Source organism: Microtus pennsylvanicus, chromosome 8 (genome assembly GCF_037038515.1).
Source record: "Microtus pennsylvanicus isolate mMicPen1 chromosome 8, mMicPen1.hap1, whole genome shotgun sequence".
Classification (NCBI taxonomy): domain Eukaryota; kingdom Metazoa; phylum Chordata; class Mammalia; order Rodentia; family Cricetidae; genus Microtus; species Microtus pennsylvanicus.
In genome coordinates this window covers 95,698,971-95,725,004 of record NC_134586.1, presented here as the reverse complement: position 1 = coordinate 95,725,004, position 26,034 = coordinate 95,698,971, and the positions used below count along the sequence as shown (strand labels likewise).

General features: G+C 49.0%; 2 protein-coding genes across 2 annotated transcripts in view; one reads left to right on the top strand and one right to left on the bottom strand.

The window, feature by feature from the left end:
• Nucleotides 1–10,369, top strand: part of Greb1 (growth regulating estrogen receptor binding 1) — a 126,324-nt gene extending 115,955 nt beyond the window's left edge. Inside the window, exons 30-34 of the mRNA XM_075984040.1 lie at nt 281–499; nt 3,027–3,162; nt 6,082–6,282; nt 7,273–7,411; nt 8,482–10,369. Of these exons, the coding sequence (XP_075840155.1) occupies nt 281–499; nt 3,027–3,162; nt 6,082–6,282; nt 7,273–7,411; nt 8,482–8,645 (859 nt within the window). The 3' untranslated portion in view covers nt 8,646–10,369. The remainder of the gene's footprint in view (nt 1–280; nt 500–3,026; nt 3,163–6,081; nt 6,283–7,272; nt 7,412–8,481) is intronic.
• A 7,924-nt stretch (nt 10,370–18,293) lies between these two features.
• Nucleotides 18,294–26,034, bottom strand: Ntsr2 (neurotensin receptor 2). The gene is given in 5 exon segments (XM_075984039.1): nt 18,294–18,628; nt 18,630–18,798; nt 20,395–20,485; nt 21,967–22,240; nt 25,357–26,034. Coding segments are annotated over 5 exon segments (1,374 nt in total). The 5' UTR covers nt 25,981–26,034; the 3' UTR covers nt 18,294–18,412.

Below are 26,034 nucleotides of genomic sequence, written 5' to 3'. Positions count from 1 at the left end.
ATAAAACTTTGGGGGTTCTAGGTTTCTCATTTTGAAGGGTGTCAATCTCCAGGTTAGCGTTCATTGAAGAGATGGACCACACCATTGTCTGTATGTAGGCTCCATACATGGGACATAATTATATTCTGCACCTCAAAGTCAGAATAAATATGAAGTATGTTCCAGGATGCCCGCTGCCTTGTGATTGGATGGCTCTGGGTTCCATATCAGACCTGTCCAGCACACTCCATGCAGTTAGGAAGCCATGCAGTAGCTGACTTGGCATCTCTCCTCCAAACAGGGAATTTTCCTGGTCTGAGAGGAATGTCTCTCTGAAGTACGTCATGCAGCACATTGAGGCCTCCCCCAACATCACACACTATGCACTAATCGGCATGAGGAAGTGGACCAGCAAGACAAGGGGCCGAGAGGTGCAAGAGCCTTTCTCCCGATGCCACGTGCACGACTTCATCATCCTCAATGTGGATTTGACCCAGAATGTGCAGTACAACCAGAACCGGTGAGCACTGGGTCCTGGGTGGGAGCTGGCCTCAGTACCCATATCCCTGAGCCCTGTACAGGATGCAGATTCTCCTCTGTTCTACCTGCGCTGTACTGTTGCTGTGGCCAAAAACAATGCAACAGAAGCAACTTGAGGGATGAAAGGCTTATTTGATGGGGAATTTGACAGTTAAGTCCAGTGGGAGGGGAAGGCATGGTGGCAGGGGTGTGAGGCAGCCAGTCACATCTCCATTGTCAGGCCACTCAGAGAGATGAACGAAGATGCTCAGCTCCCTTTCTCCTTTGTGCGTAGTATGGTACCCCAGCCCACATACAGGGTGGATCCTCCCATCCCAATGAACCCACTCTAGAAATTCCCCCAGAGACACACCCGTGTTGATTCTAAAGCCTGTCAGATTGACAATCAAGATTACTCCCCACAGCTGCCGAAGCAGCGGCTCTGCCCACAGCACTGGGGGTCCTTGTGTGCCATATAATTGTCCCGAATTCTGATGGAATCATTCAACTCCACCCCTTCATAGATGCCTTCCTTAGTGAGCTACCTTGTGCTGGGTGTTCCCTCCCTTTAGGCTTCCTCGACAAATAAGTCACATTTTAGTCATGTTACCCTCTGTCTTAGTCACTGCTCTGGTGCTGTGAAGAGACACCATGGCCACAGCCACTCTCTTAAAGGTAAACGTTTCATTGGGGCTGGCTTACAGTTTCAGAGGTGTGGTCCATTATCAACATGGCAGTCCATGGCAGCATGCGGGCTGACCTGGCGCTGGAGGGGTTGTTGGGAGTTCTATATCTAGATCCTCAGGCAGGAGAGAGAGAGAGAGAGAGAGAGAGAGAGAGAGAGAGAGAGAGAGAGAGAGAGAGAGAGAGAGACTGGGCCTGGCTTGAACATTTGAAACCCTAAAGCCTATGCTCCTGTGACACACTTCCTCCAACAAGGCCACACCCACTCCAACAAGGCCACACCTCCTAATTCCTCTCAGGTTGTGCTACTCCCTAGTGACCAAGCATTCAAATCCTTGAGCCTATGGGGGGTATTCTTATGCAAACCACCACACCATCAAAGAAAACTGTAGAGTGATTTGAATGAGTTGCTTTCCAACCACAGAAGTCTGTGGCCACTTGGGGGTGTGAGGTTGGAAACCAAGTTGGCTTCCTGCTGGAGCCCAGAGTCCCCCATTTACTTGCCCTGCAGAACAGGCAATGATTTCTCTCTGAACCTGTTTGCCTCAGCTATAAAAGAATACCCAATATTTTTTACACTCTGGGCTGTGGCTGTTTCTTTTTTTAACAGTTTAGTGGAGGCCCTGGGAACGTAGCTTGCCTAGCACATTTGAAGGCCTGGATTTGGTCCCAGCAGCACATAAATTATATACAGCCCTAGCCCTTGGGAGGTGAAGGCAGGAGGACCAGAAGTTTGAGGTCATCCTTGGTACATAGTAAATTCAAAGTTAGCCTGGATTTCATGAGACCTTGTCTCAAAAAACAACAAACAAATTAACGTACAGCGGAATTGCATCTGTGTGGTATCCCTCTATGGTGTCTGCACTCACATCCAAGTCCTTGTGTAGCTGGTGTTCCGGGCACACACAGCCTTTCTGGGTCCAGTGCTACTATTCCTTGCCTTCCACTTTGCCTCTCATTCCCACCAGAATGAGACTTTGAGGCAGGAGTGAGGTCCAGTTCAGCCTCACGGCAGTGTAGGGGATGCAGGGACAAGTTCATTTTTCTTGCTGGGAAGAATCGAAAGGTGGGAATCCTGAAGAATCCTGGAGCACCATTATATAATACTAGGGAAATCAGTGCTCCCTCCTTGCGGTTCTTAGTCTCATTCATACAAAGTGTTTAAGAGCAGATGCAGCTGGAGGCTCAGGGACAGCGACCAGATTCAGATGGATGCTGAGCCCATGGCAGGCTAGCTGTAAAACTCAGAGGATGGAGAAGAGCTGGTATGAAGGCTGCCACCTGGAGGCAGGCAGCCGCACTGCAGGCAGCAAAGAGCCAAAGGGTGTGTTAGGTAGTTTAAAAGTGTGTGTGTGTGCGCGCGCGCACGCACACACACACACACACACACACACACACACACACACACACACACAGAGAGAGAGAGAGAGAGAGAGAGAGAGAGAGAGAGAGAGAGAGAGAGAGAGAGAGAGAGAGCATACTTAGGCCCTGGCCTGCCCAACATCCAAAAGAGAAGAACAGAAGCAAGAGGAATAGTTTGGCCTTTCTGAAACATGACTCAAAAAAGCAGGCAGACCCAGCTGAATCTCACATTAGCTCATAGGGACTGAATTAGGGGCCTGGAATTCTGGGAGGGAGAAGAACATTTTCTCAACATGAACCCACCTTCCTTGGGGTGGTCCCCTCAGCAGATCAGAACACCCCTCTCCCCCAATTAACTCTAAAGGGAGGAGACGAGGGCATGTCTCCACCTAGCGGTAGATCCATTTGTAGCCCCCTAATCAGTATCTGGGGGCCCGGGAAATGTGCCCAGTCAAACCCACTCCTCCTTTGACTCCGTGCAGGTTTACGTGTGATGATGTAGACTTCAACCTTCGCGTGCACAGCGCAGGCCTGCTGCTCTGCCGGTTCAACCGCTTCAGCGTCATGAAGAAGCAGATCGCGGTGGGCGGGCACAGGTCCTTCCACATCACATCCAAGGTGAGTGTGACAGCACTGGCAGTGCTCAGGTCACACCCAGGTGGCCCTGGTACCAAAGCTGAAAGCGGGAGCCTGGGGATGGAGGGTGGCGTCTCGCCTTTTAAGGGAGTCAGAGGATTGGACATTTGGTGCCCAGCCCTGGGGACAATGTTTGACATTAAATAGCACCCAGGGAGTTGCTGCTTAGTGCAGGATCACCAAGCAAACCATTCTTGTGCACTCCTTCGCTCCCCATCCAGGCGGGGTGCAGGGTTCTAGGTTTGTCTTCACACCATTGGATAGCACTTGGCTGAAGAACTGTTGGCGTCATGCACAAGGCTAGCCAGCTTCGTGGCCATGTTTGTCTGCCCATGAGCCGGGGTCTAGTGGGACAGATGTGACTCTACTCGGGTTGTCCTAACTGAGCAGACCCATCCATTTAAGAAAAAGCAAATCAGATATTCTCCAGATGGCCAGATAGGCTGGCCAACCCCTGCCTGAAGGTCCCTCTGATTCTCGTTTACGTCTTGGATCTTGTCCTGATGTGTGACATCAGGATATCCTTTCCTGGTGTCTTGTCTTTTCCTAGTTTCCACCAGCTCCTTGCAGAGTGACCTAACCTGAGCTGGAGCACTCCTGGATCCCACACCAGTTCCACACAGCCATCCCACAGGCAGGGTCAAAGCTTTCTTAGTGAACCAAAGCCCGGCTCAGAGTAGCAGGCCTTCCACCGGTGAGACCTGCTCAACCCAAGAACTTGAGAACCAATGACTAAGCCACTGCGATGTTTTAAAAAAATGGAGTGTTGATGTGGGAACCACCAAGATCTTCCTACCAAAGATCCTGATGTGCCTTTTAATTCACTTTTATGTCCCCATTGTCATTTTTAAGTTCTTGGGTTGAATTTTCTTTCTCGCGCATCTATGTATGCATGTATGTATGTGTGTATATATGCGTGTGTGTGTGAGAGAGTGTGGTGTGTGTTTGTGTGTGGTGTATGTATGTGTGAGTGTGGTGTGTGTTTGTGTGGTGTATGTATGTGTGCGTGTATGCCACAGTGCACATACACAGGTTACGTGAAGTTAGTTCTCTCCTTCCTTCACGCGGGTCTTAGGATTAAACTCAAGTCCTCAGACTTGGCAAGTGCCCTCGCTCACTGACCCAGCCCTAGCATTTACTTGTTTTTTAAAATTTTCATCCCAGCTTGAACATAATCTTACTTGTACTTTGGTTAAACATGTTTTTTTTTAAACTTTTTATGCGAGCGAAATCGCTCACTTCTATTTATTTTGTTAGATATAAACCAGCATTTGGTCGTTGGTCCCTTTTCCCGCAGACATGTGGACTTGCAGAGGAAGACAGACTTAGGGCAGCCCCCACTGTTAGAAGCACCATGGAGCCGCAGGAGATGTTGCAGGGTGACCCAGCGTAACAGCTGGGTGATGAGGAGTCCATGGGTGCCCCGAGGAGGAAGCCTCAAGAACCCGGAAGAGTGGCAGGAAATAGACGAAAACTTCTGTGACTGGCCATAGGAAACTTCTAGACTTTGCTGTTACGACTGATAAGAAGCCAAAGTCCTGAGAACCATACAGTCGAACTTAGCTCAAATAACAACCTCGTTCCCATGACACCAGTTCATAGATTAGCTAGATTTATGTCCCCAAAGGGAGAATGACTATTGGAACAGCTTAAGGGGAAAAGATTTCTTTTGGCTTCCAGGTGGATTTTGGTCCACCAAGGTGGGGTGGGTGGCAGAGTGGAGGATTCAGCCTATGGTGGCAGGACCGTGTGATGGAGCTCTGTATGGGGTAGTGAACCATGATGTAGACATCAGGGGAGCGAGGGTCTGGGCTGGAACAGCCCTTAAAGGCCCACTCCCAGGACCCACTCCCATCAGCTAGCTTCTACTTCCTGAAGGTTCCACAGTCTCCCCAAACACCACCACCAGGCAGGGAACAAGTCCTCAAGACATGAGCTAATGAAGCTTGGGTATTTCAGAGTGAAGCCGTAGCAGAGTGCTCATGATTTCCAGCAGAGGTTCTGATTTCAGATTCATTTCAATTACTGAGCAGCCTCTGGCTGCAGTAAGGGAACCGTGCTGTGGTAGAGCATGGGGCCTTGTGGGTGAAGGCTAGACAGTAAAGTGGAAGAGCTGTGGGAGAGGACACAAAAGGATTTGGGGGTCAGGGAGGAGCTGGCGACTTATAGATCAGTGGTTCTCAACCTTCCTAACAAGGTGACTCTTTAATACAGTTCTTCATGCTGTGGTGACCCCCAACCATGAAAGTATTTTCGTTGCTACTTTGTGACTGTAATCTTGCTACTGTTGTGAAGTGTAATGTAAATATTTTTGGAGAAGGAGGTTTGCCAAGAGGGTCGTGACCCACAGGCTGAGAACCAATGCTCTAGATACTCTAGTTGCTTTTATAGCTCAGGCTCTGTGGGAGAGTTTCCAAGACCTGCGTGTGCTTTGATTTTCTTTGGATAAATTTTCTCCATGGAATGATCAATGTGTACAAATCAATGTGATCTCATTAGTCAGTTTTCACAGGCTTTCTTTGGTGGTGTGTGTGTGTGCGTGCTTGCATGCTCACATGCATGTAAATGTGTGTTTGCATGCTTGCACATGTGTCGGCATGCATGCGAAGCCAGACATTGGAGGTGGCTGTTGGATCTCTTGTACTATTTCTCTCCACCTTACCCGTTGAGAGGCCGTCTGTCACTGAACCCAGAACTCATTAGTCGGCTGGACTGGTTGGCCAGTGAGCTACAGGGATGCAGCCTGACCTTCCCTCTCCCAGCCCTGGGGTTACAGATTCACGTGACCATGTCTGGCGTTCACATGGGTGCCAGGGTTCTGAGCTCAAGGCATCACGCGTGTGCTGCTGTATTTTACCCGAGACAACTGAGAGGCCTGAGGCCTGTCCCTCTTCCTGGCAGGTATCTGACAGCTCTGCGGCCATTGTGCCATCCCAGTACATCTGTGCCCCAGACAGTAAGCACACGTTCTTGGCAGCTCCTGCTCAGCTCCTACTGGAGAAGTTCCTCCAGTACCACAGCCACCGCTTCTTCCCGCTGTCCCTGAAGAACCACAGCCACCCCGTGTTGTCTGTGGACTGCTACCTTAACCTAGGACCTCAGGTAACTTGGCTTGGAATCCATAGAACAGGTGGCCCAGTACCACGATCTTGAATCATAATTACAGCATCTCTCAGGTATCTATGGAGGTCGGTCGGCGGCTCCGTGGGTACTGGGAGTTCACATGCGCTCATGTCCCTTGTGTTAGCATTGCTCATATAACCCTCCTATACACTTGGATTTACCTCTAGCTGGCTTACACCCATTGCAGTGTAGATGCTATGTACATAACCGTACTACGTTGCACACTCAATACAGACTCAGTTCTCCGGGTATTTTAGACCTGTGGTTGACAGCATCTGTGGGTATGGATGTATTGACTGGGGTTTCTGTCCCACTAGGTCCCACAGCCAGTTAGTCTCAAATAAACACACAGAGGTCTACATTAATTCTAAACTGATTGGCCTAGTAGCTCAGGCTTCTTATTAATTAATTCTTACATCTTATATTACCCATAATTCTCGTCTGTATTAGCCACGTGGCTTGGTACCTTTTTCGGAAAGGCGGTCACATCTTGCATCTTCTGTAGCTGGGTCACGACTGCAGACTGAGCTTTCCTCTTCCCAGAATTCTCGTTGCCCTGTCTCTACTTCCTGCCTGGCTACTGGCCAAGCAGTGTTTTATTAAAAATAACACAAGTGACAGGACAAAAGATCATTGTCCCACGGCATGGATGGAACCTGTAGATACTGAGGCCGGGCTGTGCTCACCCTTTACCTCAGATGCTCATCCATACTTGACCTCTGCCAAAACCGAGGCAGAGGGCACCGTGTTAGTTTGTCAAGGCTTTACTGATTTTCAAATCAACTTACGAGTGGGAACAAACCTCCTAGAATTGACTTTTTTAAAGGATATGATTTGGCGATATCTTGACTAACTCTTCCCCAAACTCCACCTTGAGTTTGCCCCAGCACGTGCTATGTGCTGGCTGTTAGTCCCAAGTGTGACTGAGTACTTCCTGGAAGGTGACCCTCCTGGCTCCTTCTTTTCCAGATTTCTGTTTGTTATGTGAGTTCCAGGCCCCACTCCCTAAACATCAGCTGCTCTGGCGTGGCGTTCAGTGGGCTCCTGCTGTACCTCTGTGACTCCTTCGTGGGGGCCAGCTTCTTGAAGAAGTTCCATTTTCTGAAAGGTAATGCTTCTATCCCGGACCTCGGCCACTGTCACCCTGCGTCTCCGATGATAGGACATTGGCCTCAACTCTCAGAGTAGCAGAAAGCTGGGACTGAATTCCCAGGGACCGTTCAGTAGAGAAAAGACCCCCCCTGTCTTTTTCATGAGTGGCAGGCGTTTCTCATTTCTCTGTTTCTTATCCTTCTCAGTCCTTTATGTTGGTTCCCGGGGCCCCTTAGAGGCTTCTGTGCGGTACAAAGCACCATGTCCTCCATTGTCTCCAGTCTTTCTCCTTTTCTTGTTAGTAGCTGAATCTGGAAACACCCTGTAAACAGGCACTTGTCTGCCTATGGCTCCAGGCCTGCTCTAGTTCCTTGCTGGCATTGCTTGTACCTTGTCTGTTTTCCTTGCTCTCAATCATTTAATTAGCAAAAATAGGGCCAAACCTCTTACCTCGGGAACAGTGTTTAACAGCCTTGTTTAGCTTGCGGTCTGGGGGCCCCAATGTGCCCCAGGTTAGCTAAGTATGGTAAACTTACTTAAAACATCCAGGCCCAAATGATGACCGAACACAGGTAGAGAGGGAGGAGAAAAGACTGTGAACAGAGCCTGGCAGATGGGTGATTTGCTGCAGGCTGGGCGCTATGCAGATGGAGAATTTCTATGGCGGGGCATGTGGCAAAGGTGCGAGCTGCCCGGGGCCCACCTGAGTGAGAAACGGTTGGCCTGAGATAAGTAGTGGCCTGAGAGCCCAGGGCTGGAGCTGAGATGGTTTGACCTGGCAGAAAGCCTCCATCTCTGCTCGCCTTCATTCCTGTTCTGTTCATCTTCTCTGCCCGCTACACTGTCTTCCCAGCAAGCCTGCCTAATCCCTACCATTGTCAATGATGTTGAGATTAGGAATCACTTAGACAGGAGCGGAGGCCATAGGGCTCCTGGCTCTTCCACCCAGCCACTTGGTTATTGCGAGTGGGATCCCAGAGGCCACGGGGTGCTTGGCACTTCCACCCAGTCATTGGCTACTGTGAGTGGGTACTTTGGAAGGACTCAACCCCTTTCTCTTCATGCCTCTGTCATTGCTCTCTCAAGGAGCCACCTTGTGTGTGATCTGCCAAGACCGGAACTCACTCCGCCAGACCGTGGTCCGCCTGGAGTTGGAGGATGAATGGCAGTTCCGGCTGCGCGATGAGTTCCAGACAGCCAACGCCAAGGAAGACAGGCCGCTCTTTTTCCTCACTGGACGACACATCTGAGGGGGCGGGGCTGGAAGAGCTCCTGAGAGTGTGTGGTCGTCAGGACCCACCTGCCACTGAGGCTGGTGAAGGTTTCAGACCAAAGGCTGTGTGAACTCGGTCATGCAGAGGCCCTTGTGACACATGTCACAATGTCCCGTGGCAGATAATGACTTAAAGCTACAGCCACAAGTCCTTGATGGCAAGAAAACGGAAGACTGGGCCAGTCCACATGCCCTGGGCTATCTTGAAGTTCGTTTTATGAAGAATGAAATTTGAACTCTACTGTCGCTCATATGCTTCCACGGACAAACCTGTCCTACTCTAGAGAAGCCTGGGTCATCTTGTCACAGTACCTGTGACTATGATTTCACATAGTAGCTTTCCCACGACTCCCTCCAGAGCAATATTGCAAAGGAACGTTTTAACTGTAAAGGCTGGAGACTAGACAAAGGTGTGGATCACTTTAATAAGAATTATTTAACCACCTCCAAGTTTTCTTTGCAGAAGCTAGCCCAAAGGCATCCAGTTTAATATGATAAAATGAATTGCTTTAATTTAGAAAAAAATGGAACTCTTAAAATAATACAGGGTAAATACCCTACCTCTTAGAAAGGGCAAAGTGGAAAAGAAGTTTTCTTACAAACCAAAGGACTTTAGGGAGGGAATTAGGATTGTCGCAGTGAACTGAGGATTTGCCTTCCGAAGGAAAGAGGACCAAATTGCTTACATGATAAAAAAAAAAAGTAATGAAAACCAAAGTTTTGTACAAGACAGTGAAGAGGGCCCAAGCGATGGCTCAGCGGTGTAAGTGTGCTTGCTGTGCAGTCGTGAGGACTGGAGCTGGGAGCCCAGCACATAGATTGCAAGCCACGTGTTCTGCAAATGCCTGTAATTCCAGCTCCGAGGGACCCAGTGCTCTCCTCTGACCTTTGTGTGTGCTCAGGCCTGTGTGCATGCTCGCGCGCGCGCACACACACACACACACACAGAGAGAGAGAGAGAGAGAGAGAGAGAGAGAGAGAGAGAGAGAGAGAGAATCTTAAACCCCAACAAACCAGTAAGGACCAGATTTATAATTTTTCGAAGTTCACTTTTCAGTGAGACAGTCTGAGCTTTCTTATTCATCTTAGTTCATTTAGAGAGAGAGTCTCTGGCCTGCCCAGAGAAAGTGGGACTAGAGAGAAGCAAGCAGATGTGTGTTTCCCCTACTGGTGGGCGGTTATATCAACGCATTAGGACGCCCCCTGGCGGCCGGTCTCTATGTACGCTTTCTATTACTCCTTGAATGACTGTTCTCATTTGAAAGATGAACATGCAAAGAGTGCAAGCCCCGTGACAAGAACCAGAAGCACAATTCAAACCGCTGTCCAGCTCCCTATAGACAACAGTGCTTTAGGAGTGACCCACAGCTATCGGAAAACTGAGGTTGCTGAAAACGTACTCAAAACACAATCCTTGGGCCCATTAGAGGTGGACGGGCACTGTGCATGGTGACGGTCCAAGGAGAAACCTGTTCAAGTTGATGCCAAAGATTTACTGCCAACTTTTTCCCCCATGGAAAAAAAAATACACAAGTATAACATATTTAGATCAATGTTTATAAAAGAATCACTTTGTGAATGTCATGATTCCTGATTTGGAACAAAACTGATGGTCTCTAGTTTATTTAGTTCGTCTCCTGTAAATAGCCAGCCCCTAACCCATTCCCCCTGTTTTATTAGTTAATTTAAACTAACACTCTCGACTGCTCCAGTCTTATAAATAAATATATAAGGCACTTCTGGTTTGTATGGTGGGTTCAGATGGTGTTGTTTCAAGGAGACAGTTTAGCCAGTGTCTTCCTGGGACTGCCTGCTTCAGATCTCATAGCGAGACAGTATACTCTGGGAAAGAAAATATGAACTGTGCCACAGAGGGCTGGGGAGATGGCTCAGTGAGTGCAGTACTTGCCGTGCAAGCATGGGGACGCGAGTTCGGAACCCCAGGACTCAGGTAAAGCTGGGTGTGGGTGCACACATCCTTCAGGGACACGGGAGATGGGAACAGAGCCCCTGAAGCTCCTGGTTGACGTACATAGTAGGGACAATGGAAGACCCCGTCTCAAGGTGGAAGGTGAGGATTGACTGTGTTAGTTATTTCGCCTTTGCTATGATAGAAAACCAAACACAAAGCAAATGAGAGCAGGAGTTTGAACCCTAGAGGGGGGGGTTGAACAACCCTTCACAGGGGTCCAGTATCAGCTAACCTCAATATCGGATATTTACATTATGATTTATGACAGTAGCAAAATTACAGTTATGAAGTAGCAACAAAAATAATTTTATGGTTGTGGGGTCACCACAATGTGAGGGGCTGTACTGGAGGGTCACAGCATGAAGAAGGTTGAGAGCCACTGAATTAGAGAAAAGAGAGCCTTTTCAGCCTCCACAGGCACCTCAAGTGTGTAGGGAAGGCAGTTGAACAAGATACGGAAACAGGAACTGCAGAAATTAACACCATTAATGCCAGAGAGTGGGAGGAGAGGGAAGCTGTGTGGGGATGTGTAGAGTGAACCGGATCTCACGGAGCAATTTAAACAAGGTTAAACCTTAAACAAGGCTAAAACCAGAAAAAAAAAAGTGAGATGACAATGTTTACCCAAAACATAAAACTCAACTACAGGTCTAGAATAATACTATGTGCCTCTGTTGGCGGTTACCGGGAGTAACAATGGCCACAATGCTTTGCAGACCCGGGAACACTGCTACGGGCTAGATACAGCAGGAAATGTCAGAAATACAAATGGCTGATGATACCTAGTGACAGCTGTGGAGAAAACTGATTTTCCTTTTTCTAGCCCTACAGAGCAGCTGGGCTCCTGGAGTAGAGAGAGTAGAAAATGCTAAGCTATATGTAGCATCTCCTCCCCTGCAAATACCGTAAACTAGGTTAGGGCTCTGACAGTGGGGAAGGGAAAATTAGGAGGCAGGGAGAAACTAAAGGTGGTGTTCATAGCATGCCCATCAGGGAGAGGAAACATTGGAAACTGGGGCACTCTAATCCACAGGACCTGTCCCTGAAGTCTGATTGACACAGGTCATCTCTTGGAGATGGAACATTCTTAGTGAAAAGCTTGCTCTTGTTTTTCCTGCTTACTGCAGCTTAGTGTTTGCCTTTAGACAATGCTTCTAAAACCTGTGTGAGACTCCAGGATGTGGCTGTGTTAGGAGAGAGGCCCCAAGAAATGGAAGGAGCCAGGACCACAAACAGCCATCTTCCTCCTCTTGATGGTGTTCTATGACAAGAACCTATAACCAAGGACACGCCCACCCTGACCCCTACCTCCCGCCTGGGTAAAACTTCAGAGATCTCAGAATTCACTTGCTCTTTGGACAGAGCCTAATTGTTGGGCCACAGTTTCTGTGGTCTCACAGATTCAATTCTGATTGTTTGCTCCCATATCAAGCGTCTCGCGAAGTCGAGAAACTTGGTGTGTTACCTGCTCTGCTTGTTGCTATAGAAAAGACCCAACAGAAGCCACTTAAGGAAGGCAGGGTTTACAGGGCTCATGGTTTGAAGATGTGGGCTATCATGGAGAAGGCGTGGTGGCAGATGCATGAGGCGGCTGGTCACATGACATTCGCAGTCAGGAACCAGAGAGAGAGGAATGACAGTGCTCAGCCAGCTCCTGTCTTTCCTTTCAGTACGGAACCCCAGCCCCTAGAATCTGTCATTCACATTTAGGGTGGATAGTCTGGCCTCGCCTAATCCAGTGTAGGATCCTCCTCGCAGATGCGCCTAGAATTTGACAGTGTTAACCGTGTGATTCTAGCTCCTACCAGGTTGGTAGTGTGGACCATCCGACTTAGCAAGATGGCAGCCCTGGCCGTTTCTGTCGTGGGTCCACCTGCTGCGGCTCACTGACTGTCCTTAGCCTTTCACACTCAAGGAGGTAGTTTATAACCATAGCTCCCCAGCTGTGGAACTGTGGAGGCCGTGGAGCCTGCCTCCCAGGGAAGCTGCCCACTTTCACGTTGTTTCTGTAGAATTACCTTCACAGTCCTGGTGAAGGCCAGACCGTCACCGTCCTCCTTCTGCTTTCTCAAGTGCTCCTGGCCATTGATAATCTTCTCTGTTACGCTTCCTGCCTTGCCTGTCTCCTTTCTCTCGAAAGACTCAATGCCGGTTTTAATGTCCTTAATATGACCTTGTGTTTCCTTCGCAGTTGGAGTACTTTTTAAAATTTCCTGAGTTTTTTTCCCAGACATCTGTCTTGCCAGTGTCTGTCTATTTGCTTGTCTTGGACTCCTTGAGGCAAGAGAGATGAGCCCCATGTTTGGGACCTGCCGATTTTATGTGCCAGGCAAATGAAGTGTGTTCATTTCCACATATCTAACGGAATACCTATTTATTACTTTCCATTTATATAACACGTTCCCACCCTGTTCTAAGTGCTTGGCAAATCTTAACTTCTCCTCCTGCATAGAAAAAGTCACACAAGGAGGCACAGTATAGGTCAGTTTTGCACCCTAGCCCAGACTTGATCTGTCTACATCTGTCTGGCTCTCAGTCTTACATCACAGCCCAGACTTGATCTGTCCACATCTGTCTGGCTTTTAGCCTTGCACCCCAGCCTTAATCTCTGTCCACATCTGTCTGGCTCTCAGTCTTGCACCTCAGCCTGGACTTGATCTCTGTTTACATCTGTCTGCCTCTCTCTGCCCTGGGCTTTCCTTAGAGTTGGTTCATCTTTCAGTTGCCTTTCCAGGATTATCCAGAATGTGGAGAACAACTTTAATCCCAGCACTCTGGTGGCAGAGACAGGCAGATCTCTGAGTTTGAGGCCAGCCTGGTCTACACAATAAGTTCCAGGACAGCTAGAGCTACACAGAGAAAACCTGTCTCAAAAAAAATAATAATAATAATGCTTGTATGGAATTTTGTGATTTTTTTTGTAAAAGGAAGTTTCATGTGTTCAGTAATGCCCCTTCTTGTGTTTCACAGATTTTCCTATCATTTCTCATATTAAAATGCCCAGAAAGGCTGAGGATGTAACTCTGATGGTTTTGCTTGCCCAGTATGCACAAGTCCCTGGCTTTATTCCCCAGTGCTGCAAAAATAAGCAAACAAGCAAACAAACAAACATTTCAGTAGATCAGGCACAGAAAGACAAGCACCACTATGTTCTGTTGTACGTGGAAGCCGAAGAAAGTCATCCAGAATGGGAAGAAGTCATGTCCAGAGGCTGGAAAAAATGAGAGTGGGGAAGGCAGAAAGGAGAGGGGTCGATGGTGCCCCCCCCCCAACTCATGGAGGATAGCTGTAACAAATACAATCACATAAAGTGTCATTATAAAGATCTAGAACAGAGAAGCCCGAAGTCTAAAAACAGTGATGGAGCGGAATGCTAATTACCCCAAACTGACCAGTGTATGTTGTATAAGTGGTTGAAATATCACAGCAGGGGCTGGAGAGACACCCCAGTGGTTAGGAGCACATGCTGCTCTTCTGGAGGACCCAGGTTTAACACTGCATGGCTAGTCATAACTGTTTATAGCTCCCATTCCGGGAGATGATGCCCTCTTCTGGAATCCTTGGGTACTGCACTCACATAGTGTGCATACAACTCTCACACATAGGAAAAGAATCATTGTACCGAACTCCATTAATCTGTGTCATTATTATTATTATTAATAAAAATACAGGTCATTTTAAAACTTCCTACCAAGTCCCTGCTCTTCTCACTCAGAAAATCCTGTGGTTTCTTATTATCACTACTGTTCTTCCATGTCTCCCAGGTCTTGTTTCTCTATTTTCCTCTCCTCTTCCAGAAGAGCTTCCAAGTGTATCAATGAACCATGACTCCATGTCCTTGCTGTATGTTCCTCCATCACCATCTTGCTTCCAAGATCTTTTGGTCCCAACTTCTTCCTTTGTAACGCTTTGCTTCCGGTGTGGAGGCACCCTGCTTCCTTGTGAAATATGAAAGCCATGTCACCAACAACTGATCACAGTCACCTTCGGGAGTGTGTCCCAGCCCCATGTGCAGCATGCTCTGCACCCTTCCCCAGGCTCCTGTGCCTGGGGTCATTCTCTGGAGTCATAGATTAAAGAAAAGTCTGACCAGTTCAGTTTCTCTAATTGGCAAAGCTTCCCCTTGACTTTGCTCTTTGTCCATTTGGGAAACTACCTCTTTCCCAGGGGCAGGGCTGGTTGCTACATACTGCTCCTGGTCTCTTTGCTAGGCAGGATTGAAATCTGCTCTTTTAGGTTAATATTCCTACCAGCTTCTCTCTGAACTCTCCTAAAGAAGGAACAAATAAGGGGGCAGAGGTGCCACGAGAAAATCTCCCATCTACATTCTAGCACCAAGAAACCAAATAGCCCCAACTTCTTCTGATTTTTGTTTTGGTTTAGAGATAGGGTTTCTCTATGTAGCTCTAGTCAGCCTTGAATTTACTAGGTTGTTCAGGCTGACCATGAATTTACAGTAATCCCCCTGCCTATGCCTCTGGGAGTTGGAATTATATGTACCATCATGCCTATGTAATAAGATGCTGGGGACCAAACCCATGCTTCCTGCATGCTGGGTAAAGCACTCTACCAACTGAACCCCTCCACTTGTTCTGAACTGGAAGACTTAGTTTGCTATATCAGTAATGGAGCATGTGCCAACTATTAGTTAAAAAATCTTTAGTAGCTGTGGAGTTAGTGAGGTTCTAAGGTTTTTAGTCTCCACCACATGGTTTTTCCTGATGTCTTGAGTTCTTCACATTCTACCAACATTCTGATAGGAGAGGTGGTGTCATAGACTCTTGGCCACATGTCATTTTGTACAGAAGCCACACTCAAGTGTCTCTGACATCTCCAACACAACCAACTGTTATATGTCCAATTTCTTCACTTAGGGAGCACTCCAAGATCCAGAAGAATCCTTGCCAGGATACGCAGCTGGTTGAGACCCTTAATTATCCTAAGCCAGGATAAGTTATCCTCGGGTTCAAATCTAACCAGCTAGAATGCCCTTAAACCCCTATGTAATGCTCCATCACAAACACAAACTTCACCATGACCTGAGTTCAACTCACCTGGGGTCACCAGGGCCTGGTGCTTATATGCTTGATGGGTCTTCATGAGTAAGTGACATGTTCATACATGGTGACCCAGAATTCTCTACCTTAGTGGTTCTCAATTTTCCTAAGGCTGCAACCCTTTAATATAGTCAGTCCCTCACGTTGTGGTGACCCTCAGCCATAAAATTATTTTTGTTGCTACTTCATAACTGTAATTTTGCTACTGTTATGAATTGTAATGTAAGCACTTGATATGCAGGATATCTGCAACCCTGTGAAAGGATCATTTGATTTCCCCAAAGGGGTCATGACCCACCAGTTGAGGACCACTGCTCTAGCTCCTGACTTTAGAGCTTCATTCTCTGTTTCTCGTCATCTGGGCTCGCACAGGCCTTTCTGATACGTGTGGTCCCTAAAGAGAAAGGCTACCCAAATGCTTTCATCAGTGTAGAGAATATCATGATGAGAGATGAGAGATACTGGAGACTTGGAGTTTGTAAGAGTAGGTAAGTTGGGGTTCTTACAGAATCCTGTCTTGGGGTGTGGAGAACAATGACAGAAACCAGGATCCTTGGACTCAGCTCCCCAGGACATGTGTTAGCCAAAGAGTAAATCCCAAGGTCAGCAAACACCGCTGAGTCTCGGCTAACCATTATGCCATCCTATTAATGCAGCAGTACTCTGAAGTAGATGTCATTGGGACCATTTTAACAAAGAGAATAAGTGACCTAAGACTGCACTGGTGTTAGGTGAGGAAAGAGTAGACCTTCGAGCAGAGTAACATACCTGTCAACATTTGGTGGCTTCCCGTCTTAACCTACTCCTGCCACTTCACAGAGTGGAAGGTACTGTCGGCTTCTCGCTCTGTATTGGATAAATGTATTGGTCCCATATCTTTTCACTGGAAGCCCACTTGGGCTGCATATTGGACATGAGTCTATAACAAACACAAGTCGGTACCAAACCCACTGGATTTTACACCTTTTGTGAAGTGCCTGGGGATCCGAGTTTATTAATCTCTTTTCATTCAGAAATTTGCACTGAAAACATTCGACCTGTCTTCAGCTTCCACAGACAGCTTTTATTTGAGGGAGGACCATGAACCAAGGCGGCCTCCAGCAACAACTGATCTCATTTCTTTTTCAATCTGCTTGTCTGGGCAGATGTCCCAGAGCAGAAAAGATTAGCATCTTAATGGGCAAAGCAGTTGGAAAGGCCTTTGTGTTCAGGGAAGAAACAAGGATCCTGTGAGTGAATTTGTCATTCCCCAAATACACTGCCCCAGTTTCTCTCTTTCTTCATTAAACTCTGGCAAGCTCTTGTATTCTTTCTGGAGACTGGGGTCATGCTTGTGCCTGTCCCTGTTCAACAGAAACCTTTATCCAGAGGTGCAGGCCTGCCTGCCCTCCCAGGTGGGGGTTTTTGTAATCTTCACAAGAGGTATTGGACCCCGCAACGACTTTTTGGTCCTAACCCTCAACATCTCAGGATTCTGGCCTCATTTGGAAATGGATCCTTACTATGGAAACTGGTTAAGATTACACTAGAGCAGCCCTTTCACAGGGGTCACCTAAGACTGTCAGAAGACACAGATCTTTACAGTATGATTCATAACAATAACAAAATTACAGCTACGAAGTAGCAATGAAAATAATTTTATGGTTGGGAGTCACCACAACATGAGGAACTGTATTAATGGGTTTGAGCATTAGGAAAGTTGAGAACCACTGTCCTAGAGTGAAGGTAGCCCTAAGTGGCATGCCTCCTGAGGAACACAAGCATGCCCAGATCATGGGACAAGGAGGTCCAGGCAGGAGTGAGAGATCTTCAAGCACAGAACATTAAGGATTGTCTGCCAGAAACTGAAGAAGCAAGGTGGGGGGCGCTGGTCTAGTTTGCTCCAAAGCTACACAGAGATACCTTGTCTTGAGAAAAAGAGAAAGAAATCCTAAAACAAATACCATAATCCATGCTTTTTAAACATGCATGGGTGTGGTAGTGGCATACACTTAGAATCCTAGTGCCAGGGAGACAGCGAAAGGACACTTGGACTCTGTTCGGCTAGTCTAACATGTTTGGTGAATTCAAGTCCTGGAAGAGACTATGTCTCAAAAACAAGGTGGATGCTTGTGGTGGTTTGAATGAAAATGGCATTATTTGAAAGGATTAGGACATATGACCTTGTTGGAGGAAGTGTGTCACTGGGGGGTGGGTTTTGAGGTTTCAAATGCTCGAGTCAGGCCCAGCGTCACTCTCTTCCTGCTGCCTGATGATCCAGATGTAGAACTCTCAGCTACCTCTCCAGCACCATGTCTGCCTGCATACCGCCATGCTTCCCACCATGATGATAATGGACTAAACCTCTGAACTGTAAGCCAGCCCCAATTAAATGCTGTCCTTTCTAAGAGTTGCCATGATCATGGTGTCTCTTCACAGCAATAGAAACCCTAAGACAATGGTTGATCTCTGGCCTCTACATACATGAGCACATGGACACACAAGACCACATAAGATACACAAACATGAATGCACATACACATGTGTGTTCACACGCACACGCCAACACACACGCACACATATATACATACAGAGAGAGAGAGAAAAAAAGTTTAGCACCAGCTAAATTTATTGAGTATTGGCTATGTACCAGGCCTGGCACTGGACACCTTCATCACTAGGCAATGGTTCCTATTTAACTCCGTAGCACAGGTGGGAAGCTGAGGGTAGTGGGTGTTATGTGGCTTGCCTGCAGTAGGCACTGCTCAATGACTGAGCTGGGTCAGGAGGTCCACCTGGATTGTTAGTGATGGCGTGGCTTGTCTGATGAGCATGTCCCAGGCAGTCATTGTTATTCTCTTCATACTTGTATTTCACCCAGGCTGGGGTTTCTTGGCGATCCCCAAAGCCGGAAACTGTATGTACTAGGGGGTGACTCTGGGGCTTCTTGGGGTAAGGGCACCAGGGAGTGCTGTTCACCACACGGAGAGCTGAGGGATTCCAGGAAGAGCTTCCTGAAGGAGGAAGACACAGCGTTGTAGAGAACCGGGGTCACTGCCGAGCTGACGTAGAAGAGCGTGTTGGTCGCCATGTAGAAGTAGTGATAGAAATTGTAGAGTGTGCTGGAAGGGAAACCCAGGAGTCTAGTTAGAGACTGTCACATCCTCACAGTGCCTGCGAGTCCTGCTGTAGAGTTCCTGTCCCATCCATAGTGCCAGGTCAGCAAGGAAGGTCTTTCTGCTGATGGGACACTCAGTGCGGAGAGTACAAATTCCTATCGCTGCCATCCCCTGGGGCAGTTCAGCCAGGCTCTGTGGTGATAATCCCTGCTTATGATTATTGACCACCTATGTGGCAGATGGCTCCCCTGAGGACAGAGGCTATCCGCCGAGGTCAGTGAGATGCTGGGAACCCTTCACTTCGTGGTATGGTCAAGGAGATGTGGCTTTACTCACGAGGGAAGTTTTTGGTTAGTTTTTCAGAAGTTGTGCTCCCTGTGGCAGAACTCCTCGGCAGTGGTAAGAGCTTGGCATATGCTCCTTGTGATGTTTGAATGTAATCGGCCCTCCTAGGCTCATAGGGATTAGCACTATTAGGACCTGTGGCTTTGTTGCAATAGACATGTCCTTGTTGGCCTGCGGGGGTGGGCTTTGAGGTCTCATATCTGCTCAGGCCACACCTAGTACCCCAGTTCACTTCCTGTCACCTGCAGAGAAAGATGAAGCTCTCTTTATCTTTACCACTCTCAGCTCCTTTCCCAGCACCATGTCTACCTGCACACCACCATGCCTCCAAACACAATGATAACGAACTAAACTTCTGAACTGTAAGCCAGCCCCAATTAAGTGTTTTTCTTTATAAGAGTCGCCATGGTCCTGGTGTCTTCATAGCAACAGAAACCGTAACTTAGGGCTTTGTGGTTGCTAGGCAATAACTCTACCAGCTGAGCTGTATTTCTAACCCATGATTTTTCTCTTCTCTAACTTTAATAAAAGAGGGTTCACATCCTATTCTCCACACAGTTTTTATTAGATCACGAAACTATGTTGTGTCTTTCTTTCTCCTTGTAATAACATGGCCTTTACCTCCCTTCCTGGGCTAGAAGCATTGGTCTGTTCTGGTGTCAAGATGCTTATAGCCCAACTATCCATGAAGCCTGTCATACCCATGGCCTTACCAGGTCAGGGATGTTTTCAGAGGGTACCCTGATCCCGACAGGCATGACATAAGCCTCTTACTCCAGTCCTTGGGAGACTGAGGCGGGAGGATTGTTGGGCTTGGCTACTAAGAGAATACTAGGTCAGTTGAGGTATTAGAGCAAGACTTGGTCTGAAGACAAATGAACAGTGCTGGAGAGATGGCTCAGCAGTTAACAGCACTGACTGCTCTTCCAGAGGACCCGGGTTCAGTTCCCAGCACCCACATGGCAACTCACAAGTGTTTGTAACTCCAGTTCCAGGGTATCCAGTGCCCTTACACAGATATATATGCAGGCTAAAACACCAGTGCACATGAAATAAAGTAATTTAAAAACAAACAGAAGACCTCACAATGCCTTGTTCCCCACCTCCACATGGAAGATTTTGAAAACCTGAGCAGAACCAAATAATAGACTATAGGTCAGAAATCCAGAAACCTTAGCAGCTGAGGATCCATTGCCCTGCTCCAGCCTGCCCAACAGTCCCTGCTCAGCGACCAGACAGCCTCAGTCCACTTACTCAGTCCACCCGTCATCAGGGATGTAGCAGTACATGAGCCTGCGGACATGGTACGGCAGCCAGCAGATGACATACACAGCCACAATGGCTCCTGCGGGACAGTGGAAGAGAGAGAGGGGACATAGCAGACAGAAAGTAAGCATGTTCTCAGTTACATCATCGTCCAGGGAGGAAGGTGCCCAAGGTGACAACAGCAATTCCCGTGACCTCTTCCTGGATATGAACTTGCCCTGTCCTTGGACACAACATGCTTCCAGAATCTTCCATTGACTGCTGAAATACACTCCCAACTCAGAGCGAGCGAGATAGTCCCACCTGCGTGCCTGGGCAACATGCTGCAAATGCCTTTTGTACCCTGCAAAGCTCGTCCCGGAACTCCTCCTTCTGGCTGGACGGATGGTGGTACCATCATCAGGCCAGAGACCAGAACATTCTTAGTTTTTTTATCCTTCCTCACTTTGCTTTCAATGGGCTCTTTCCCAGCAACTGTTCACTCTCTCTCTCCCTTGTCTCCATTATTGCCACCTGTGAAAGTCCTCCCCACTGGACTCTGACAACTTTTCCTCCTCCTCTCATGAGCAGCCACCCATGTATAACCCAGTGTGGGCCCCGCAGCAACAGCCAGCAGCAGCAGCAGCAGCAGTAGTGGTGGCGGCACTGACTAGTATCCTGGTCCAAATACAGAATCGTCACCCCACTTAAGACCTCGTTGGTTGGAAACTCCTGGCTGGGCCCTACGCTCTGGCTTTTTGCAATGTCCCATATCATTGCCATACACTCTGAAGTTTGGGAGCGCTATTTAGTCCATACACTAAGGAAATGTGAAGGGAACAGATTTGTTAGACATTGGCTCTTGGAACTTCCGCCCAGCAGCTGGAGACTGAAGCCTGATGCATGCTGGAACACACTCCCAACTTAGGGCTAGCTATACCCAGCCGGCTGACTTTGTGCCAATCATCACCTCACTGTGCACTCAGCTCTTAACATCTTTTCCCACGAGACTGTGATGTTGCAGAGAGCACAGGCCCATCTCATCAGATCCTTCCAGAATTCAGCTAGGGCCCAGATTTCAACTAGGGCATGATGGTTGCACGGAGAGATCCTGTTTTCCTGTGCCTTTTAAAATGTCCCTTACAAGGCCAGATTGTTCCCGATCCTTACCAAAGGCAGGCAAGTAAACAGATGTGTTAGAGAGGAAATGGGGCTTGGGGACCCAGCCAGTCTGAGCGTCCACAATCGCCAGACTGAAGTCCTCCACTGGAGCTCCGCCTGGTCTTGTCACACACACCCACTTTCTGAGACAGAGCCAGGTCTCTAACTGTGTCCTGGGCAGATCTACTCCCTGGACAGATCTGTACTTTCATTTAGAACTCCACTTCTTTCTTTTAATGACCCCAATGTGTTTGTGAGGGAATGCTATGGATGAACGTCCAGCTCCTCCGAGGAACAGGGCAAAGGAGACCTAGAGAAGGAAAATAGCTTGCCGAGCTCATTCCGCCAGGGACTGATAGAGGCAGCCCTGGTTCCCCAGGCTCCTCTCCCTCAGGGGAGTGTTGTGATAGAGTACTTAACTGAGAACCTGGGCGCTGTGCTGGAGGCTGCGGATCTGGCTGGTATCCTTGTGTCTCAGCAGGCTGGCTTGGACCCCCAGGGATAGGGTCTTTCTCCACGCGATGACACCCAGGAGGCCTTCCTCACTCAAGAGCTCCAGGCGGCTGGGGATCGAGTTGACTGGGGCAGAGGCTGATGGTACCTGGGAGTAGAGGGCCATCAGGTGGTTGACAGTGATGCCGTTCAGGAAGGCGGTGAGTGCCAAGGGAAGCACGAAGGACACCAGCACATTCACCTGTGAAGGTAATGCCAAGCGTCACGGGGGCAGTGCCTGCGGCTCTGGCCATCAGCTTGGCCCCAAACTCAGAATCTGCACCAGCAGAAGCGGGGACAGAAAGGCCTGGAAGGTAAAGCTAAGGAAAGGCTCAGAACTGTGCCGCTACAGTACAAACCCAAGGCCACAGAGAACCCATCTTCCCTGTGGATAGGAGGCAGAAACTCATTCCAAAGAGAGACATCATTAGATGCTCGACCTCCTCAGTCACTGTCTTCAGGCCTCTGAGTGCCCCAGCCTACTCCGCAGTCTTTCTGTTCGAACAGGATCTTCAAAGGGCTCCCATTGGCTGGTTACCTTTATTTTAAAACCACAGTCCCACAAGGGAGGCCGAGGCCGTGGCAGTGCACACCTTTAATCCCAGCACTCGGGAGGAAGAGGCAGGTGAATCTCTGTGAGTTCAAGGTCAGCCCACTCTACAGAACAAGTTCCAGGAAAGCCAGGGCTATGGAGAAAAACCCTGTCTCGAAAAACATATAAACAAAAACGTAACATTTCATGGGCTGGAGAGTTGGTTCAGTGGTTCAGAACACTTGCTGCTCTGGCAGAGGACCAGAGTTCTGTTCCCAACATCCATGTTGGGCAGGTCACAACAACCTGTAATTCCGACTTTAGGAAGTCTGATGTCTTCTTCTGGTCTCTGCAGGTACCTGCACTCATTGTGGACATACCCTTACACCCAGACACAGACATATGATTAAAAAATAAAGGGAATCCATTTTAAAGATCACAGTCCATAATCACAGTCTTGGAGGTTGGCACACAGAAGGCTGTGGCAAGCGGAGGTTCAGTTTGTCCAGGAAGAGCAGCTGCAGTGACACACAGAGCCATGCGACAAAACAGAATCCATGCGGGGCACCATGGGGACTCAAAGCGAAGTGGGACCCTTGGAGATACCCCGGGCAAAGACAGCAGAGGGGTGGCCTGTGGGTCCTCTCTCACCACTCATTCTCCCAGTGATTGTCCTAGAGGCCACATGGGCAGCTCCTGGGGGCTCCACCCATCACCCATATGTTTATGGGGAGATTTCATGAGGCATGGGGGGGGACACAAAGGCTGCACAGTGGTCTAGACTGGATGCTTCGGTGAGAAGGAAAACTGGAGAACAGCCCTCTAGAGCATAAGTGGGGACAGAAAGTTGGGAGGACACGGACTGAGGACCTGCTGTGCTGTATCCCTACACTTCCACAGGGTCACATTTAATGATCTCATGATACTGGCGCCATGATTTTGGCATTCAGGCAAACTCGGGCATGTGAATACTGCCCATGGACAGGCAAACATCCCTTTCTGAATTAGGACCAAAGCAGGGACAAAGAACAGAAGAAGGTCTCCCTGGGAGCCAGCACGCCCTTCATTCTGACTCAGGGTGCCATTGCTCCCTGCCATCCTTGTCCCTTGTCCTTCTGTAGGCTGAAGTTTCTTCTTGTGTCTGTATTACTTGTAGCAGCATCTTGAGCAGAGCCCTTCAGCTTCCCTCCATCCCTTACCTCCCCTATAGTGGCTGAACTCAGTGCTAGAAATGGACACGATGTTTTAAATGCTAAACTTTTAAAAGCAAATCCATTCCAAACAGACCATTATTGGCATTTGCTTCTCTTTTCTCCTAGAGGAAAATTTGGACCTGATAGGGATAAAGCAGCCCCATAGAACACGGTTCAACATGGGCACAATTTAACAGTTGGCCCCTCTCATGCTTCCTCCCCATCCCTCTTGGGTGAAAAGGAAGGTCACATGTGTCCTCTCTCCCTACCCTCCAGACCCAGCTGACACACACAGGGTGGTGAAGGGGAACAGAGGGAACCTTATGTCAAGCCTGCAGCATTGTACTGAGGCAGGAGAATAGGGTGGGGAGAGAGAAACCAATAACAGAGAAAGGCAAATGATCCTTACCAATGGGTACATGTAAGAGACAAAGCATGCAATAGAAAAATCCATGAATTGCAAATGTGGAAGAAGGCAGGTGCTATGCAATTGACCCATAAAAGGTCGCCACCACTCCACTCTCCTGGTTGAGGGACCTTGAGCTTCTAACCCTTCTCCCCTGCTCTATGTCCACTCCAATCTTGGAAGTGCTTCCCCCCCCATAAACCTGCGAGTGTACCCCTGGTCCAACTCTTCGTTCTGGGACACAAGGACCTGAACATCTCAGCAGTTCCCCCAAGATTACAGTCTACAGCTGGCCAGCAATGCAGTGCAGAGGGATGATGGTCCAGCTGTCTGTGCAGCCCTCGAATCCCGTATGTGTCCTGATTCACTGGCTGGCATCCTCTGCATGCTCTTGGGCAGTGAAGGGATGCTGGCCACACTGTGTTTGGTCCTTTGGATGTCTGGGAAGAATGCTGGAGTGGCTGCGTTACTGTCTCTCACTACACCAGTGTGTCTGGGAAGGATGCTGAAGTGGCTGCGTTGGTGGCTCTCACTACATCAGTGCGTGTTCCACTCAGGCTCATTTGGACAGTGAAGGGAAATCTCAGAGGGTCCTGGGTTACAAGGACCACTGGACCAAGTACTTGGGAAGGTAAGACTTGCTTTCAAAAAATAGCACTGCAAATCGCTGGGAGTGGATCACAGACTAGGGGAGGGGGCAGGAGAGGAGAGGTCTTGGGAGCCTTCCCCTTTCAGACAGAGGCAAAAATATAGCTCACTTCTGGGGTTAAGAAGGGTTGGGGAGGGAGGGAGCAAAGAAAGACTTATTGAACTAAATGCCAGAGAGGGGGGGGGCAGGCAGAACTAGGGAAAAGAGCAGTGCAAGGACAGGGCAGGGGGGATTCTCACGGGACAGGAAGGGGCAGGAAGTGAGGCCAGAAACCCCAACAGCTCCCAGAAGACAGGAACAGAAAAACGCCCCCCCCCCCCCGATTTCTGAGAGGCCCACTCCAGAGCTACATGGTTTGGAGTGGAATAGGTGCAGAGTCTAATGGGACAAAAAATGTGCATTTCACGGGCTCACCTTATGGTTCCTTGAAGAAAAAAAAAAGGTGTGTGTGTGTGTGTGTGTGTGTGTGTGTGTGTGTGTAGGACAGAGGACAACTTTAGGGAGTAGGTTATCCCCTTCAAATGTGGGTCCCCCTTACCTGGATGAAGACCTGGAGTGTGGCGCGGCTCACCATTACCGTGCACACACGCGAGGCGGGCTCGGGCTCCCCATTGGCCCCCTCCACTTCGTGCTTCTGTCCCATGATCACCGCCATGGGCAGGGCAAGGCCCAGTGAGGCGACCCAAACCAGGGACAGCAGGCGGCGGGTGCGGCGCGGAGTGAGCAGGCGGCGGGCGCGCAGCGGCTGGCACACAGCCAGGCAGCGCTCTGCGCTCAGGCTGGCTACGCTCAGCACCGTGGCATAGGCGCACAGCTCCCTCACGAAGTAGTAGCCACGACAGCCCAGATCGCCGAAGACCCAGGGGTAGTGGGACCACACGAAGTTGTAGAGTTCGATGGGAACGCTGACCAGTAGCAGCAACAGCGCCGACAGCGCCAGGCTGAGCACGTGGTAGCGCAGGCGTCCGGGACGACCCGCCCGTGCCTTCAGCACCACGTGCACGGACAGCGCATTGCCCGCCGTGCCCAGCGCGAAGATGAGAGAGTAGAGCGCGGTGAACAATACCTTCGCCCAGAGGCGCGTGTCCACGCCCAGCCGTGCGTCCAGACTCAACCCTGCGCTGGGGCTGGGCCTTGGGGGCCTCGGGCTGCTGGTCTCCATCACTGTCTCGCGGTGGCCTGGGCTCCCTCCCTCTCACTGCCCAGAGCCTGGGCT